Source organism: Oreochromis niloticus, linkage group LG7, assembly GCF_001858045.2.
Source record: "Oreochromis niloticus isolate F11D_XX linkage group LG7, O_niloticus_UMD_NMBU, whole genome shotgun sequence".
In the NCBI taxonomy this organism is placed as follows: Eukaryota; Metazoa; Chordata; class Actinopteri; order Cichliformes; family Cichlidae; genus Oreochromis; species Oreochromis niloticus.
The window spans coordinates 10,910,479-10,928,054 of record NC_031972.2 but is presented as its reverse complement, the minus strand read 5'-3'; the positions used below and the strand labels follow the sequence as shown (position 1 = coordinate 10,928,054).

The 17,576-nt window shown below is 37.3% G+C and overlaps 1 protein-coding gene across 15 annotated transcripts; it reads left to right on the top strand.

Moving 5' to 3' along the window:
- Nucleotides 1-3,911: 3,911 nt before the first annotated feature.
- marveld2a (MARVEL domain containing 2a) lies at nt 3,912-17,265 on the top strand. 15 transcript variants are annotated; one of them, XM_025908844.1, is made up of 11 exons: nt 3,950-4,058; nt 4,971-5,254; nt 5,402-5,460; nt 6,908-6,990; nt 7,108-7,876; nt 9,084-9,304; nt 10,414-10,449; nt 10,575-10,738; nt 11,596-11,767; nt 12,325-12,375; nt 15,224-17,265. In XM_025908844.1, exons 4-11 carry the CDS (start codon nt 6,925-6,927, stop codon nt 15,341-15,343), a joined length of 1,599 nt encoding a protein of 532 aa, XP_025764629.1. In that variant the 5' UTR covers nt 3,950-4,058; nt 4,971-5,254; nt 5,402-5,460; nt 6,908-6,924; the 3' UTR covers nt 15,344-17,265. The 15 variants fall into 15 exon arrangements, with proteins under 15 accessions (XP_013131679.1, XP_013131677.1, XP_013131678.1 ...); XM_025908843.1 differs by having other exon boundaries at nt 5,402-5,493; XM_013276220.3 differs by having other exon boundaries at nt 3,951-4,058; nt 4,971-5,006; nt 5,189-5,254; nt 5,402-5,493; nt 6,908-7,876.
- The last annotated feature ends 311 nt before the right edge of the window (nt 17,266-17,576 follow it).

Genomic DNA, 17,576 nt, shown 5'->3' with positions numbered 1-17,576 from the left:
ATCAATTCAGCAGTGGGCATCACTGTGGCTAACTGTGTGTGCTAACTAGCACTGTTGCCTCACAGCAAGAAAGTCTTCACTTCAATTCCACCATCAGGCTAGGGTCTTTCTGTGTGGAGTTCCCATGTTCTTCCTGTGTTTGTTTAGGTTAATTGGAAAGACTAAATTGCCCATAGGTGTGAAAGTGGGTCTATGTGTTGATCTGGTGTCCAGGGTGTACCCTGCCTCTCGCCCTAAGACAGCTGGGATAGGCTCCAGCGCCCCCTGCGACCCTGAAAAGGATAAGTGGAAGTGAATCAATTCAGCAGAATTTTCATACAACTGAATTAAAGATAAAAAACAACAATCCCTTGTGAGCAAGCAGTTGGTGACAGTGGAAATGAAAACATCCCAAAGTACCACGCTGGGGAACGGGTGGGTATGTCAGAAAATTAAAGCAAATATGCCTTAAAATTGACCTTTAGGCACTGGAAGTAACTCTCTGGTTAATACTGTTATTTGCTATTAATATTTAGTGGTGTATAATTGATTATTTTATAGGAAATGGAGTTGAAGTCAGTTAAGTGAATAGTCTAAGCAGCCAGCAGAGCTTCTTGTTCTTTTTCTTTTTCTTTTTGGACATGTTTTCATCTTTGGCATCTGGATTTTCTTGTTTGGTATTGCTGGCCTTCTTTAAGTGTTTTTCTTGCACATTCTCGTGGAGTGTCTCATTTTGGGCCTGAGAATGATCTAGTTTAGTAATGCCACTGCCCATCATTGGGTATAAAGTGGGCACTGGGCTCTGGTTGCCACAACCCATCATTAGGTATTAAGTTTGGATTGGGTTCTGTTTGTGACGACTCATCATTGGATACATTGTTTGAATTGGGATCATGTTGCCAATTATCTGGTTTGGTAACATTGGACTCTTCTTGTTTTTTTTATTGTCTCTTCCAGAGACTGCACAATCTGCAGCAGTATTATGTTTTCTTCTTCTGCTTCCTGGAGTTTGTTTTTTATGTTTGTGTTCCCCTGGTTTTGCTTATCTACAGTTTCCAGGTAGGAAGCTTTGGTCTTTTCCAGTTCTTGTTAAAAGTTTTGCGCCTTCAATTGATTTTTTTCACAAAGGGCTTTACTGGTGCAGAGTTTGATTTTGAGGTCTGTGAACTCACAGTGGGCTTGTTGTTCTTATTCTTGCGTTCTGCAACTTCCTCTTCTATATCTTTTTTTATTTTGAGGAGTTGCTCGCAGAGCTGTTCAATCTCCTCCTGCTGTTTCTTACATTGGATTCCAATTCAGCTTCTCCCTCCAGTTGTTTTCAGCTCTGGAGAGTCTTTGTGTGGAGCCTCTGTGGTTTGTGTTGAAACCTTCACACTCAGCTCCACAGCAGTGTTAGCTGTGTTGCTCTCTTCAACAGGAGCATCCCTCTCCTCACAGAGTTCTCCTCTGTGCTGGACTCAGGCCTGTTTCTGTGAGCCTCTTCCAGCTGTTCTTGGAGCTCGAGAATGTATTTTTCTGCATTTTCTCTGCAGCACTTTAACTGCAAGAGAAGCCAATCATTATGGGTTTTGCACTTGGCAGCTTTGTGATTTGCAGCTACCATTTTGTAATGACTTGTTGGCTGAATGTGCTGAGATTCCTGCAGTTGGAATCTTAGTGCGGCAACCTATCGCTCATATTAAATGGAGGTCTGCTATCACTGGGTATAAATTAGGCATTGGGCTCCTGCTGCCAAGGCCCTTGACTGGGTATAAAGTGTGGATTGGGGCAACATTGTTGCCAAGGCCCCCAATTGGGTCCCAGGCTTCTTCCTCTGGTGTTTGGGTTTCCATTTTGCTGAATATTCTGTTTATTTTTACCTCTTGAGTTTGGCTGCGCCAGATGAAGTCCCCTCATTTGGTGCCTTTAACAATATCTTGCACTCTTCAAACTCTCAAGCAGCTTTAAGCAGTCTGCACAGTTCTTCCATTAAAAAAACAAACAAACAAGACAAAACAAAATATAAAAATTTTTTATTACTTAGTTTTTAATAAAGGTTTTAAATATTTTTATAACAGAAAAGGAAAACAACAAACAAACAATAAACAACAAACAACAAAACAAGCAGTCAACTGAAAAACACAGCTTTTTCCCTACAAAGCAATTCTGGCAGTGAGAACATGACATTATATTCATGAATTGACAACACATATACAGATGTATGAGCAACCCATACTAACCCATACTAATTTCGGATAGATTTCAACCACTTGTCCCATCTTGTGGTATAAATATTAGCTTGCAACCTTAACCAAAAGGTAAGTTTTTCCATTTTATGAATCTCCTCAACAACGCTCAACCAGTCATCCAGAACAGTGGGGTCAGTACATTAATTAATTAATTCTTCGGGTAAGTCTCCTAAATAAAATGTTATGACGGACCGTTGTTTTGATTTAAAGCCTATAGTCTATTCTATCTTTGACATCTCCCCAAAATTTAGAGAGTTTTCGACAAGACCAGAATATGTTGGTATGGTTTGCAATAGTTTCCCACAGCTCCTCCAGCATGAGGAATTTCCCCCCGTTTGTTGTTTTGGTGTTATGAAAAATCATACCAAGTTTTTCCAACTAAATTCTTGCCAGTAGGCAGAAGATGAGGTTTAAGTAGCAGTCTCACACATATTGTCCCATTGTTCAGAAGATATAACAGTGGACAACTCTTTCTCCCATCTTTTTTAAATATAATCTGTTGATGTTCCCCTACTTTTTAATATACTCTGGTAGAGTTTAGAGATTATTGATTTACATCCCTTAAAGTATGTTTGTAAAATCAGATTAATTATTTCATTAGGTTGATTTGCATATTGATTTGCTCTCCTGATATTTAGACTGTAGTATTGATATTTTAACCTTCTTTAGTCACTTTTAAGGACAAATATTGCTGTAATTGTAGGAATCTGAAAAAGTCACTTTTTCCTAGCTCTTTTGTTTTTAATATTTCAAAACTTAGAAGGCCATTCTTATCCATTATTTTACAATATCCATTAATCCCTTTATGTGACCAGTTTTTAAATTTTAAATCCATTTGGTTTGGTTTAAACCCAGAGTCATAAGCCACCGACTTAAGTACTTGAAAATGTGGTTCCTTAGGTTTAGTTCTTTTACTAACTCAAACCAAATAAGCAATGTAAAAGATGCCAAAGGGTTCAGTTCTTTCTGACAAGCTGTTGTCAGTTTCTGATCTCCTATCAGGGATTGTATTGGAATGACCCCACACATATTCTCCATTTTTTTCCATTGGGCCTCACAAGTATCATCACACCATTGTATAACTATTTTGAGTTGAGCAGCAAAGTAGTAATCTCGGAGACTTGTGAGAGAGAAGCCGCCTTTATCTTTACAAATTAATAATGTGCTATATTTAATTCTAGGTTTCCACCCCCTCGACAAAATATTAATTTTACAGTACAAAATAAATAAAATAAAATAAACATTTAAGTGTGTGTCATTGTGTCGTTGTTTTGTCACTGACGTGTTCTATCAACCATTCTGTCTCGTTGTGAAAATTATGTCTCTGTGTAGGTATACTGGATCTCTCTGTTGTCATACGTATCTTTTTAGCTGTCTTTGAGAACTTTGTCATCCTTTGTCCTTGATCATTTACTTTTCTTTGTACATCTAAGGAGAAATGTCAACAGTTCAAATTCCGCGCAGTTCATAAAGCTGCCAGCTAGGACCAGTTCTCTCTGTTATTGTTGTGTTATTAGCGTGGTATTCAGTGACCTTAATGAAAGCACCTTATGTCATATATCTGATTATTGTCCAGACAGCAGCAGCAGTGACACTTTATTATTATATTGCATGGCAGATTAAAGTGGTTGCGTCTACATGGCTGAAGATCTAAATGAGCCAGCGTCAGTTTGTGGTGGTGTCAGGTGAGCTGCTGCTGAACTTCTCTTTTTTCCAACCAGGTAAACTGCTCCTCTGTGTAGTGACGTCAAAGGGATGGGCGAGTCACGTGCTTGCCTTCGAGTGAAACCTGTGGTTAACGTTACTGAAATGGGAGCGAGAAGAACGGGAAAAGGAAGGAAAGCGAATAAGGTAAGCGACCTCCAACGCGATGGTTCCACTACACAGAGCGCGGAGTTATGTGTTTCGCAGAATAATAGAAGGAGTCGGTTAGTGTGTCGGAATAAAAGTTTTTATGTCGAAAAGTAGGCGGTAAAGAGAGGGCTGAGTCACATTGTTGAGTCCTCGAGTGAAGTTTACCTCCTGTTCACTCAGCCAAACATGTGAAAAGAGCTGTGTTCGGAGGAAAAAAATCATATCGCAGTCTCCAAACTACATTGAAAACGATATTAGCTTAACATAGTGTCAGACCAGAGTATTGGGCTGACCTGTTCTCTTGTCCGAACCCCCTGGCTGTGTGCCAGCTCAAGCTATAAAGTCCACAGGTCCAGGCCTCCTTCCATGCGCGCAGTGATATCATTTGATACGGACTACAAAGTGATCCTGTTTTCTCGTTACCTGTTTGTTATTAAAGCAAGTAGAGCTTAGGAACAGCTTCATAATAACAGTAGCAAGCGTCTGTCTGACTCGAACTGGTGATAAAGTCAAAAGTGAACTAACAGTCCTCGTCGTGAGCCGCTACTCTACAGTTTAGTCACAGCTCAAGAATTCAGGTCCTTTATTCCAGCTATTAATACCATGCTAGAATTTAAAATAGTACTCTACGGCTGATGATAATAATCTGTTAAATAAATTAATAAGACGGTTATTTTCATTATTGACCCTTTATGTTATATTAAAAGAAAATTTCTCCTTGCATTGACCAGTTGTGATAAGCCTGAACCAAAGGAGACGTTTGATTGGTCAATACTCTGAGAAAGCTTAAAGTGGACCTGTTACACTTTTTATTTTACATCTTTTTCATTATACATTGTCACAATGGTGAAATTAGTTGAACTTTAATATGTTAATGTGACTTCTTCCCCATTACTTCTGTTGTTGCAGGGCGGGGTCAACATCTTCCCAGTGATATTGAAAATGGTATAGAATAACAAGTAATTTCCTGGTTATCGGTATAGAGTTTGAAATTCTAGTAATGTGACAACTCTAGAGCTATGTCCACCCCAGTGTACTTTAAGCATAATTAGGTCATACAAAAAACAGCTGATTGTGAGAGGGTCAGGTGGAAGGCACTCACTGACTGGCAACTCAATTTATGTTAGTTTTGGCTGGAGAGGCGAGAGTGAACAGAGGTAGCTGGTTAGCAGAGACTGAACTTTCAAACTAAGGTAAGGTTAATGTGCTTGTGTGAGAAACATTGCCAGCTTTCGCCAGTTTAGCTTCAACCTAAGTACAGTGCATTAAATGATAAGACAGTTGATCAAAGCATGGAGTTTACAACTCATCTTCATATCTTCCCTTGTCTGTCTCTACAGGTGATTCATCTGTACACTGTATAGTCATACAAGGTTTGCATTCTGACCTGCAAGCCAATGTAAGTCGTGTTGAGTGACTGCGTGTAAACGAGGTATTCAAGCATACTTTTTTTAACCTCTCAAGATCAAATCTGCCATAAGAAACTGTCTTTCAAAGGCTCATTAGTTAGTAAGAATGTATTTTTGTGCTGTCTGCAGCAGCAGCTTGCAGTAAATAAAGCATTCCTGAATAGCTTATTGAGGCAACAGGGGAATTCATGCTCCATACTTGTTTGCAGCACAAAAATACAGTCTTTATTCAGCTTGCATGGAGGACGCTTGGATAACATCTTCAATCACAAGTGCTTTTTGTATGAAGAGGGTTTTCGCTGGTGACATCTGGTACTCTGGGGCTTATCTTTTTTAGTTTGGTGTACTTTTGCCTCCTCGTGAATGTTGGGCTTGAGTATCATTTATGAGATCATCATCAATCTGAGACTTAATTTGATTTTTTTCTTCCTTTTTTCTTTCTCCTTTTTTTCTTTCTTCTGTTATTTAAGTTGATAATAAGAATGAAGCTAAAACAAATGCACACTTCATAATTACTTGATGGATCACACTTCATTGAATACTTAATTAGGGAGTATTTATTCAACCAGTCAACTATGTTTCAATTCTCAAAAATTAATGGACTTGCTCAGTGATGGACTGTTAAGAGAAGTTAACAATGAACAGGATCAGAAGGCGCTGTCTGTTAGGGACCATGTCTGTTTAAATAGTACGTATATATATATATATATATATATATATATATATATATATAAATATATATGTATGTATGTATGCACGTGTGTATATGTATGTACGTGTATGTACATATATATATATATATATATATATATATATATATATATATATATATATATATATACATATGTATATATATATATATATATATACATATGTATATATGTATATATATATACATATGTATATATATATATATATATATATATATATACATATGTATATATGTATATATATACATATATATATATATATATATATATATATATATATATATATATACATATGTATATATGTGTATATATATATATATATATATATATATATATATATACATATGTATATATGTATATATGTGTATATATATATATATATATATATATATATATATATATATATATATATATATACATATGTATATATGTATATATATATATATATACATATATACATATGTATATATGTATATGTATATATATATGTATGTGTATATATATATGTATATATATATGTGTATATATATATATATATATATATGTATATATATATGTATGTGTATATATATATATATATATATATATATATATATATATATGTATGTGTATATATATATATATATATATATATATATATATATATATATATATATATATATATGTATATCTCACAGTACACCAAATACTTAGTTATAATAACTTATAAACATGTCTGTGCGTTTAGGGACCATCACCATCCTCATGTCCTATGGAGGAGGCTCTTACGGACGCACTGAGCGTGTCCGCCATGCGCCCCACTATGACCAGGTACCCAGTTCTTTACCCCGATCAGACTCCTATGATCTACAGCCCCTGAGAGAGCAAAGAGCTCCTCATCTTGCTCAGAGCACCGACCCTCTTCCACCTCCACCTTTGCCTGCTCAGCCTCCTGTTGGCCCTGAGTTTGACCCCAGTGGAAGTGAAGACAACGCTGATCAAGAGCCTGATCCTGCCATTGACATCAAACCAGTCCACCGCTTTATCCCCAACTCATGGAAGAACTTCTTCAGAGGAAGCAATCGCAGTAGTGAAAAGACGTGGTCCATGCCTGCCTCTTCAAGCAATAACAACAGCACAACAGACGGAGTTCGCTGCTCCCCCCCACACTCCCCCTCTCTTCCTGCGTCATTCCGAGATAAATATGGTGGATCAGGCGGCAGCTACAACTCACGGAAAGAGCTTCTGGAAGCAAGGGATGGCCATGATTCTATGTCTGGGCACACCTACCATACAGGTCTGACCTACAGTGAGCGAGTGCAGGAGTACCATCAGCGCTATGCCTACATGAAGTCCTGGGCTGGACTGCTGAGGATTCTGGGCTGTGTGGAGCTGCTGCTGGGAGCAGGTGTATTTGCCTGTGTCTGTGCTTATATCCACAAAGACAATGAGTGGTTCAACATGTTTGGATATTCGTCTCCTGGTGGAGCTTATGGAGCAGGTTACTATGGTGGCAGCATAGACGGGACCTACTACTACACAGGCCCCAAAACCCCTTTTGTGTTGGTAGTGGCAGGGCTGGCATGGGTGGTAACTGTGATCATGTTAGTGCTCGGGATGACCATGTACTACCGCACCATCCTGCTGGACTCTTCCTGGTGGCCTGTGACTGAGTTTATCATAAACTTGGCCTTGGCATTGCTGTACATGGCAGCAGGTAGGAAACATAGCTGCATCTTGTCAGTGAAGACAGTTCAGTGGATTATTCAGAGAATCTGTTGTTTAAAAGAATATTTTTAAATCGTTTTTTTCAGCGTGGTAGACACCATCAATGTAATTTCATTGAAAACTTTACAGCAAGGGTTGTAGAAAGTACCCAGACTTCACCATAGACTGCCGTGCTAAAATCTTGGAATTTTACTCTTTTGTTTGTTTTTACTCAACCAGATACATTTTGTTCAAGCAATTATAGGTGTAGTTACTTGGATTTTTACCCAGACAGCTGTATGCTCTTGAAATTAGAAGAAAGTTGAACTCTTTACAGTGTGTTCTGTGGCTTGCTAACCAAGTTTCCCAAGACTCCTTTGACAACTAAGGACTTAAAAATTATGCATTAATTTCAAAATGCATAGTCCAGAAGTCAGTGGGTCACTTTTCAATGCCTACATTCATCTTTTATATACAGTATATGAAAGTTGTTCAGGGGACCTAAAACATCTTGTTTTGTGCAGACAGTGATCTTCTTTAATAGAGTCCAGAAATAAACAATATCAAGCTAGAAATTGGCACAGTACTCCCTCTTAATTAAAGCTTAAGAGGTTATGATGCATGATAGAAAACTCATTAACAGGCAAGTCCTGTATTTCAAACCCAGTTATTGGTGGAATGCAGTTAAAAATGTAAAAGAGAAAACAATTTTCAGTTAAACTACTTTGCCATTGTAGCAAGGTTGAAGTGAAGCTATTATGTATACTTGGGTTAATGACAACTTGGTTCTTAATATATATGTGGAGCCAGTCTGAGTTAATCACTAACTCAAGGGTGTGTGAAAATTGACAAAGGAAAGAGAAGCAGACCATTTTATCTAAGGCTATAAAGACTGTGATTTGGGGTTCTGGGTCATGTCATATACTTCTCATACTCTCTATAGAACCAAACACTGAATTGCAAATATAAAGAAGTCAGATATGTTAATATTAACTACAACTCTGATTAATTTGGTGCGCTTAGAAATACAGTATTGCAGTGGGATTGAAGTATCAAGTAAAAAAAAATAGATTCAGGTAAAACTGAGGTAATTCCAGTGCATAACTTTGTCTGGTGGTATAATGTAATGATTTTAAAATTAAAATGAATTAAATATTCAGTCTCTTTTTAAATCAGTTTTTGAACTGCATACATAATAGAATATTTTTATTCCCCAGGTATTGTCTATGTTCGAGACACAAATCGTGGAGGGCTCTGCTCCTACCCAGTGTTCAACAATGGTATTAACGGAGCGTTCTGCAGAACGGAAGCAGGCCAGATTGCTGCCATTATCTTCCTCTTTGTCACAATGCTTGTGTATCTGATTGGAGCCATTGTGTGCCTCAAGCTGTGGAGACATGAAGCTGCACGTAAATACCGGGAGAGGTACGGCCAGGAGGTGAGCTTGCTTTGTTTAGGTTTGCTCTGTTTTATGAAATTGGGTCTAGGGATTCCTTACATTCAGTCAAGAGTTCTTCTTCACTTTGATAACTTAAAAATAGTCTCAAACATGTCCACACATGCAGACGCAGACTGCACTGCAACAACAAACCACATAATTTGCACACAAGCTCCAGGGGAGTGAGTGGGTGGGGTCTGCCAGTCCTGCGCATGTGTTGCCAAAAGGTGTACACAAAGTTCAGTCTAGTTTTGCCTTGTCTTCTTTCTCTTTTATTAATTGTGCAACATGCAAGTGACCTTTTTTAATTTGGAGAGTTAAAGGAGATGATTTATGCCACTGGTCATAACTACACTAGTCATTTTGCCTAGTTATGCACTAAAATTGGAAGCACTGTTAACCTACTGAAATTTTAATTGTGAGGAACAGTTTGTGTAGGTACTCTGTACGCATATAGTGGGTGATAAGAGAGAGGGAGACACCAGGGAGTTTATTTCTTAAGTCATTTGTGAGTAAGCGCCTAAGTTAACATTGTTCACACGTAGCAAAGAACAATTAAGCCTTCCATAATTATTGTTTACAAGTGGAAGGATATCAGACAAATAGGTATTAATATAGTTTAATTGGTTATTAATTATTTTTAAGTTTCTTTATGGTATTTTTATAATGGCTAATGGCAACAGTTGGCTAATAGTACAGATTAGCTAGCTCATAGTTGTAGCTTTAGTATCCTTGCTTGCAAAACCCTGAATGAGGGTTAAATACATGTGTGCTGGATGTATAGTCCTGCTTTTCACACTAAGCCAGTGGGCTTGTGGTCCATTTGAGGGGTTTATATAAAAATAAAATAAACATATTTGGCATCAATTCAAGACAAATGAGCTCAGTAATGAAAAGTAAGCAAGACTTACTTTGTGTAAGCTCTTGTGTGAGGTCAGTAAATGAGCTCACACAAGACAACATTTTAAAAATAACAGAGCAAAAACAAAATTTACAAACTCCTATTGTTATTGTAGGGTTTAATGGCAGCTCCAAAGTAAAACATAGAGATGTAAAAAATATAAATCACATGTTAATGAATTATATTTTTATATATCTTACGTGTGCAGATGCAGCCATCAAACATACGAGCTGTGCAGTCATTGGTAAGGATTCTGTAAGAAAAGACTTAACACATTAAAGATGGAATGCAGAAAGAATAAAATCTTGTTTGATGATTTCTCTGTAAGTATTACAGTAATCCAGTAAACATGTTGTTGTGTCTCTGCAGATGGTAACAGATTCTGCTCCTGCTCCCAGAATTCCAGAACAGGTCCAGGGCTCTTCAGTGGTTCCCATCCATACTGCACCAAAAGCAATTCCTGCAAAGGTTTTGCAGGGAGCTATACCTTCGGGGCACATTCCTAAACCTGTTATAGTGCCAGACTACATTGCGTAAGTGTTACCTAGAAAATATAAAAAAAGTCAAGAGAGTCAAACAAAAGTAGATACAGTACACAGTCAATCTGCAGTTGTTACTTTCAACTAAAATTGTTAAATAAAAAGGCTCAGTTAGACATCACAGAAGACGAGGGAAAATCACACCTGCACACACATAAACATATCTAATAGTAAATGTTTTCTGTGAGTTTTCTTTTTTGTTTGCACTGATTTTGCTTTTACAAAGTCAAACATACTGAAACTCAACTAGCAAATGGTTTTAATATAAAGTGGCAATCATTTTGTCAGGTACCTTGAAGTGTATTATTTGTAATATAGGTGTTTCAGTAGTAGATGAATATCAGTTTGTCCACCACATCTTGTCCTCCAGCAACCAAACAGCAATTTTTGTTTAACACTGAAGTTTCACCTTTCACAGCGTGCATTAAATACAGCTGTTTACTCGGAACACATTTGTAAATACAAAGAAAACTGATAAACCAATATACACACATACACTTACATAGATATACAAGGCAATTAAAACTCCATGAAAATAAACCACATATTAAAAGCTTTTCTAATTTGTCTAACTATTTACCATTTTTTTTAAACACTTATGAAACTTTAAATATTTCTCGTATTTCAGACAAAAAAATACTTATTTCATTTAATGAAATAAATAAATAGTAAATAAATACAATAGGTGGTACTTGCAAGTATTATAAATCTGTTTTATTCATAAACACAATTTTGACAGCATATTGGATCTTTATCTCCACTATCGCCATGTATAACTTAAATATGCTTAGGAAAAGACAAAACATCTTGTGACATTAAAACTGTGCTCTTTGTATTCCTGTTTCCTACAGTAAGTACCCAGTGATCCGGTCAGATGAGGAGCGGGACCAGTACCGGGCCGTGTTTAACGATCAGTATGCAGAGTACAAAGAGCTCCACTCAGAGGTGCAGGCAACCCTCAAGAAGTTTGATGAAATGGACGCTATGATGCGCAGTTTACCTCAGCACCCTACCAACCAGATGGTGATTGCTTATATAGACCTCTTATATTTCATTTAACAAGAACTGATGTTGCTTTGCTCAGCGCAGCTTCACATTAAGCTTAAACTACCTAATGAGGCCTTTTTGGATGTGTTTAGATGTCTACAAGACTGAGTTAACCACCCTCAAAAAGTTCTGTTTGTACTGTTATATCTACATTGACTCCCTTAAATTTTGCCTGTTGCATTTGGCATAAATACAGTAATTATTTTAAAAATAAAAGGCACTAATAGGTTACACTGAAACTAATAAAATGAAACTAAAATTAAACATTTTAAACTGTAAAAGCTAAACTAAAACAAGCAAACCCATGATTGCATGTTTGGAATATTACACTCTGTCTTTTTGTTTTGAAATTGTACCTCATTTCCTCATCCCATAACTTCCCCTGTTTGGACTTCCAGTTCCCTCTGTATTTCCCCTCCACCCTAAAATTCCTCACTCTCATCAGAGAGCTGCTGGTACTGCGTCACTGCAACTCATTTTCATACTGAGTTTCAGTGTTTGAGTTAACTCTGCCTCTCTTTCTGTTCTTGTAGGAGGTGGATCGCATTAACAGAATCCTCCAGGAGTACCAAAGGAAGAAAAATGTGAGCTTATTGTCTTGTTACTGTTTTATACAATGGGGCAAATAATTATTTCCCTACTAAATTTGTGATTTTCTTCACTTACAAAAGTATAAACAGTCTCTACTTCTTGTTAGTTTCATTTTAATGGAGAAGAGACGGATTAGCGACCAAAAAAATCCATAAAAACACATTACAGAAGTTACAAATTGATTTCATTGTCACTGAGTGAAATAAATATTGAATCTGAATATTGAATATTGATCTGAACTCATCATGTGTAGAAAGCACACCTGTCCACTTTCTGCTAATGGTGATGGCTTAACCTACATGGGGAGCAGCTATGTGCTTTAAAATCTGGTTATGAACCATAGTCATAGATGGGTCTTTTAGCAGGATAGTGACCCAAAACTTTCCATAATAATTAAATTACCATAAAAGGCTTTTCCTTTCTTTGAAAGTATGCAGATTGGCCATTTGGCCAGAAAAGGAAACTGTGCAACAGCAATGTTTATCATGAACAAGGGAGGAGCAAAAAAATAAAAAACCCAAAGAAAACATCACAGATCATCAACAAGGATTGCATGACAAAGACTGTTTGTTTGTGACACTGCCCCCTGGTGCAACTGTTAGCCTACATGTTGCCTACATGTTGCAAACAGTTGCAACATGTAGGCAATCTTTCCTTCCCACTGCTGCTATGTGCCTTTTTTGTTTTCTCCAGGGTTTTCATTCTTACATTGTAGGGTTTTTATGAAGCACCTTGAGGTGCCTTTTTATTGATTAGGTGCTATATAAATATAGTCTAATTAAACTGAATGGAAATGTTCTCAGGTCCACAGCCCTCTGATTAGGGATGGGTATCGTTTAGGTTTTATCCGATACCGGTGCCAAACCGGTACTTTTGAAACGGTGCCGGTGCTTAAACGGTGCTCAAACCGGTGCTTAAAGAACGGAGAACACAAAATTGGTCCAAAAAGCTCTCATGTTCAGCTGTTTTTTTTTATAAAAAGATAACAATGTTAGCCTTTTCTGCAGCTATAGGGCATATATGGTATCACTCTTGGCTGGAAGCAGTGCTTAAACAATGGAAAAAAACACAAACTTTGTCCAAAAACCTCTCGTGTTTAGCTGTTTTTTTTGTAAAAAGATAACAATGTTAGCCTTTTCTGCAGCTATAGGGCATATATGGTTTCACTCTTGGCTGGAAGCAGTGCTTAAACAATGGAAAAAACACAAACTTTGTCCAAAAACCTCTCATGTTTAACTGTTTTCCACTTTTTCTTTGGTCATTTTAGCCTTTTTGGCCAGGGTGAAGGGAGTATCTGCCATCAAACAAGAAGACAGCCGCATGTAACTACCACGGTGTTTGCTAGTTCACCTTACATGCATTAATGTAATAATGTGGTTAGCGTACTCAACGTTAATTACACACGAACAACATGAAGCAACTCACGCAGAGAAGAACGGCTGCTGCTGCCATCATCATCCGTCATCATTTCTGCTACACTGGCAGGGCTAGGGGCCAGGACTCTACTCTTCGGGTTCTTGGGGGATGTTGCTAACTCCGGGTCCGATAACAGGCACCACACCCGCAGTAGATGTGCTCGGTGTGAGGTCTCGCAGCAAGCTATCAAACACGGCGCATTTCTCGGCTTTAAAAAAAACCCGCTATGCGTCGCCAGGTGTTTCATCAGATTTGAGGTGTTACCTCCTTTGACAGTATCACAGTATCAGCTTAAAGCACTTGTTGCAGGCTGCTGAGTTTGCATTTTTTGCTGTGAAGTACAGCCAGACTTTTGACCGCTTCGCCTTGGGCATTTTCAACCTGTAGCTCTGCTCTAAAAGAACGTACGTACCTGGCCCCGCCTACTATCCTCGGAAACGTAAAATGATTGGCTAGAATTGGCTCAGGAAAAAAAAAGCACCGAAATAAAGCACCGAAATGTGCGCTGCTTTTCGGTCTGGTTACTACCGGACACCGGTACCCATCCCTACCTCTGATACTTTTTTATACTGGGTAATTTTTTATACCTTTATAAAGCGTTTATTGATTAAACATGTTGTCATTTTTACCGACATATCTTTTATTGCTCTTCCATATTTTTCATTGCTCCATAAATGATCAGGTTTAACGGAGCTTTGAAGGGCTAAAGGTCGACAAAGGTCCTGTGCATATACCTCAGAAAAAAGACTGGAAGCTCTTTCTATGTCAAATACAGCTGGAAAAAAGTCCAGAGAAACAAAAGTGAGCTAAAAGCTGTAGACAGAAGACCTTTTTTAAAACAAAAAAAATAGATATTTTGACATGGGTTTGCAGGAAAAGCACAGGATTCTTATCATTCTTTCAAAAAAGTGACCCTCTGCAACTAATTTTTTTTTGTTCAGTTATTTTGACGCTAAATTAACTTTAGTTTCAATGGTCACTGGGATATGATAACCTGTCAAATTTATAATCAAAATGTAAGAGATTTGCTGTATCTGCTGTAATGTATCAGGTGTTAATGCTGGCCGGATTCCTTTTGGGAGAGGATCCACTGACATAGTTTATTGTAACTTCAGCCATCATTAATTCCACATGTGCTTTTTTTGCATTCACAAGTCAAAAGGTCTGTTATGAAAAGGTCTACTAATCTCCACGGATATTGTGTAATTTTAGAATGTTGTTATTGTTGTGTTGAGTATTTGGGATAGAGTCATCGAAAACCACAGTGTTGTAATGAAGCAACATGTTGCCTATTGCAACAGCATGGCACATTGTTTTTAATGGACAGCAATGTCAGATTTAGGAGTTTATCATTTGGCTTTGTCTTTTGGTGGTTAAAGAACAGTAGACTATAATCTGATCGCTGTTTCTGCCTTACCTTTACAGGATCCCACTTTCCTAGAAAAGAAAGAGCGTTGTGAGTATCTGAAGAACAAGCTATCACACATCAAACAGAAGATCCAAGAATATGATAAAGTCATGGAGTGGAATGACGGCTACAGCTGAAAACCTCTGAGAAATTCCTGTACTGCAGCACAAATACTGAACTGCTGTCGCCATCTCTACATCACCAGTGCTGAAAATGAGCACTTGATGTTGCAAGTTGATGTTGAATGCAGTCAAAACCATGAGCTTATCAAGCTTTCCCTGCCTTTTGAAATCTGTTCAGCGACAATATCTGGAAGAAAACACATCTGTCAACAGTTTCTCTTTTGAATGTGGGGTTTCTTAAAGCCTTGAAGTCCAAAGCAAATGACCACAATGTTTCATCTTTAATACCTTATTTCATTTTGTAAGGGGGAGTTAGATTAAAATGTTATTTCACTGGTGTATTCAGTTACCTAAATCCTTGGTTACGCGGTCCAGAGTCCGGTCACCAAAAAAGAATGTGTATTCCCTAACCACTTAGTGACTGGTTTGCTGGAAGTTGCTGGCTGTTGCTAGGTGTCACTAATCAGAATTAGAATACTTTATTGATTCCTAGGGCAAATTATTTTGGTTACAGTGCTCCAGTACAAACAGTAACAAAGACAGACAATACACAAAGTAAGAAATATACAATATATATATATGTATATATCTGAATAAGAAAGTAGAGCATGTGCAAAAAGGGTGTATACAGTGTGTTAAGTATATAGATTCTATATTCTACATTCTGGTTTGCTACTGCTTAGTGAGTCGTTTTGTGAGTGATTGCAGACAAGTTAGCGTCTTCAATGTAAACTACTAGCACACTTAGATCCCTGCTAGCAACTGAAGCAATTGCAAGGTTTCTGGTGCTGCACCATATACCCTTATGCAACCAATGTCATGCTAACAATTGTCAGCAATGTCTAGCAACTATTTTCCAACCGGTTGAAGAGTGTACACTTTTCCCTAGTGAATGGAGGTTGCCAGTGTGTCATTAAAATGTCATTAGTCCTTAGTGAATAATTCTTTAGCAGTTGATTTCACAGTGACTGCCAGCAATCTTCATGACCCATGCCAATTAGTCTCACATTTTTCACTAGCACTGGTGCCAGTGATTGCTATATGAGTGCTCACCATTCCCTAGACCTCTGTGACTGTGGATTAAGCTAAGCCAACTGGCTACATTCTTAAATTTGGGTGATTAGCTTAGCTGGATATTAAGGAAGTAGGCTAAATAGCACGGCTAACTTTAATAAATCCCTAACTTTAATAAAAACCCCAAATACCCCTCTGCCCAGCCAGACCACAGTTCTGTCTATGTAACACCCTTTAAGCTGGCTGTCACTTTGCTGTAGCTTTATAATTTGATTGAATGCAAACCAAAAAATTCTAATTTAAAATGAATAAATATACATAATATGTGTGTGTGATGCTGTGACTAAAAAATGTAGCTGAGGCTGTCCATTTAATTTCATATCTGACAATAGTTTCAAGTGAATGTCTGTGTATAATTAGTGATAATGCTGCATTATTTCTGTCAGGGTTTAACCTGTTGTTTTTTTGTCAGTTGTCTGCGTAATTTGTGTTTTCTTACTTTTAACCTCATGAAAACCACTGTTTATGTAGCTCTTTTTTTCCTCTTATGATTATTTTAAATGCACATTTTCAGAATCAGAATCAGAGAGTCTTTATTTATCCCCAAGGGGCAATTAGGATACATTTTTATGTTGTGGCGTCTGAATCTGAAAATAAGGATGTCAGCTGGTAGAATTTTAGCTGTTTGCTATGTGTACTTTGGATGCAACTTGCACAGACTTTGAGTGAAAAAAACACATTTTGTACATTATAGTCACGTAACTGCCTAAAAATCTCAATTTATTTGCTCTATCACAATGTGAACCTTTTCACTGAACAGAAAATATTTTCCAAGCTTTTTGTTACTCTTTATTGCTGTAAATGTCCATAATTTTTCATAATTTCATGCTTTCTGTTCCCCAAATACAGTTCTGCTTATTGCACGACGGTGTAGTTCTATTCTTTGTTAATCAGCAGCCAGCCATTTTGCTTTGTGGCAAAAAGTAATAAAACTTATCAAAATATTGATGGGCAAGAACACCAAAGAAAACAAAAGGCTGGATGAGAGATGAAAGAAGTGACTGAGTAATCAACTGATTAAACAAATTTTATCTTTTGAGTTGCTTTCCCAGTAATACTTTTTCTGGCTTTTGGACTTTTATAGTGCAAATGAGCCCATTGAAATACTGTTTTAAATATTCGAATATTAAAGAAGCTGTTGCTTTAGATGTAGTATTAACTTAAAAAACCATTT

What these genes read in the sequence shown, in the direction of transcription:
- marveld2a (XM_013276225.3), top strand. Translation starts at nt 6,925, where the DNA reads ATGTCCTATGGAGGAGGCTCTTACGGACGCACTGAGCGTGTCCGCCAT. An exon ending in ATAGTGCCAGACTACATTGC is followed by an intron (nt 10,739 to 11,595) that starts GTAAGTGTTACC and finishes TGTTTCCTACAG; the next exon opens with TAAGTACCCAGTGATCCGGT. An exon ending in AGCACCCTACCAACCAGATG is followed by an intron (nt 11,768 to 12,324) that starts GTGATTGCTTAT and finishes CTGTTCTTGTAG; the next exon opens with GAGGTGGATCGCATTAACAG.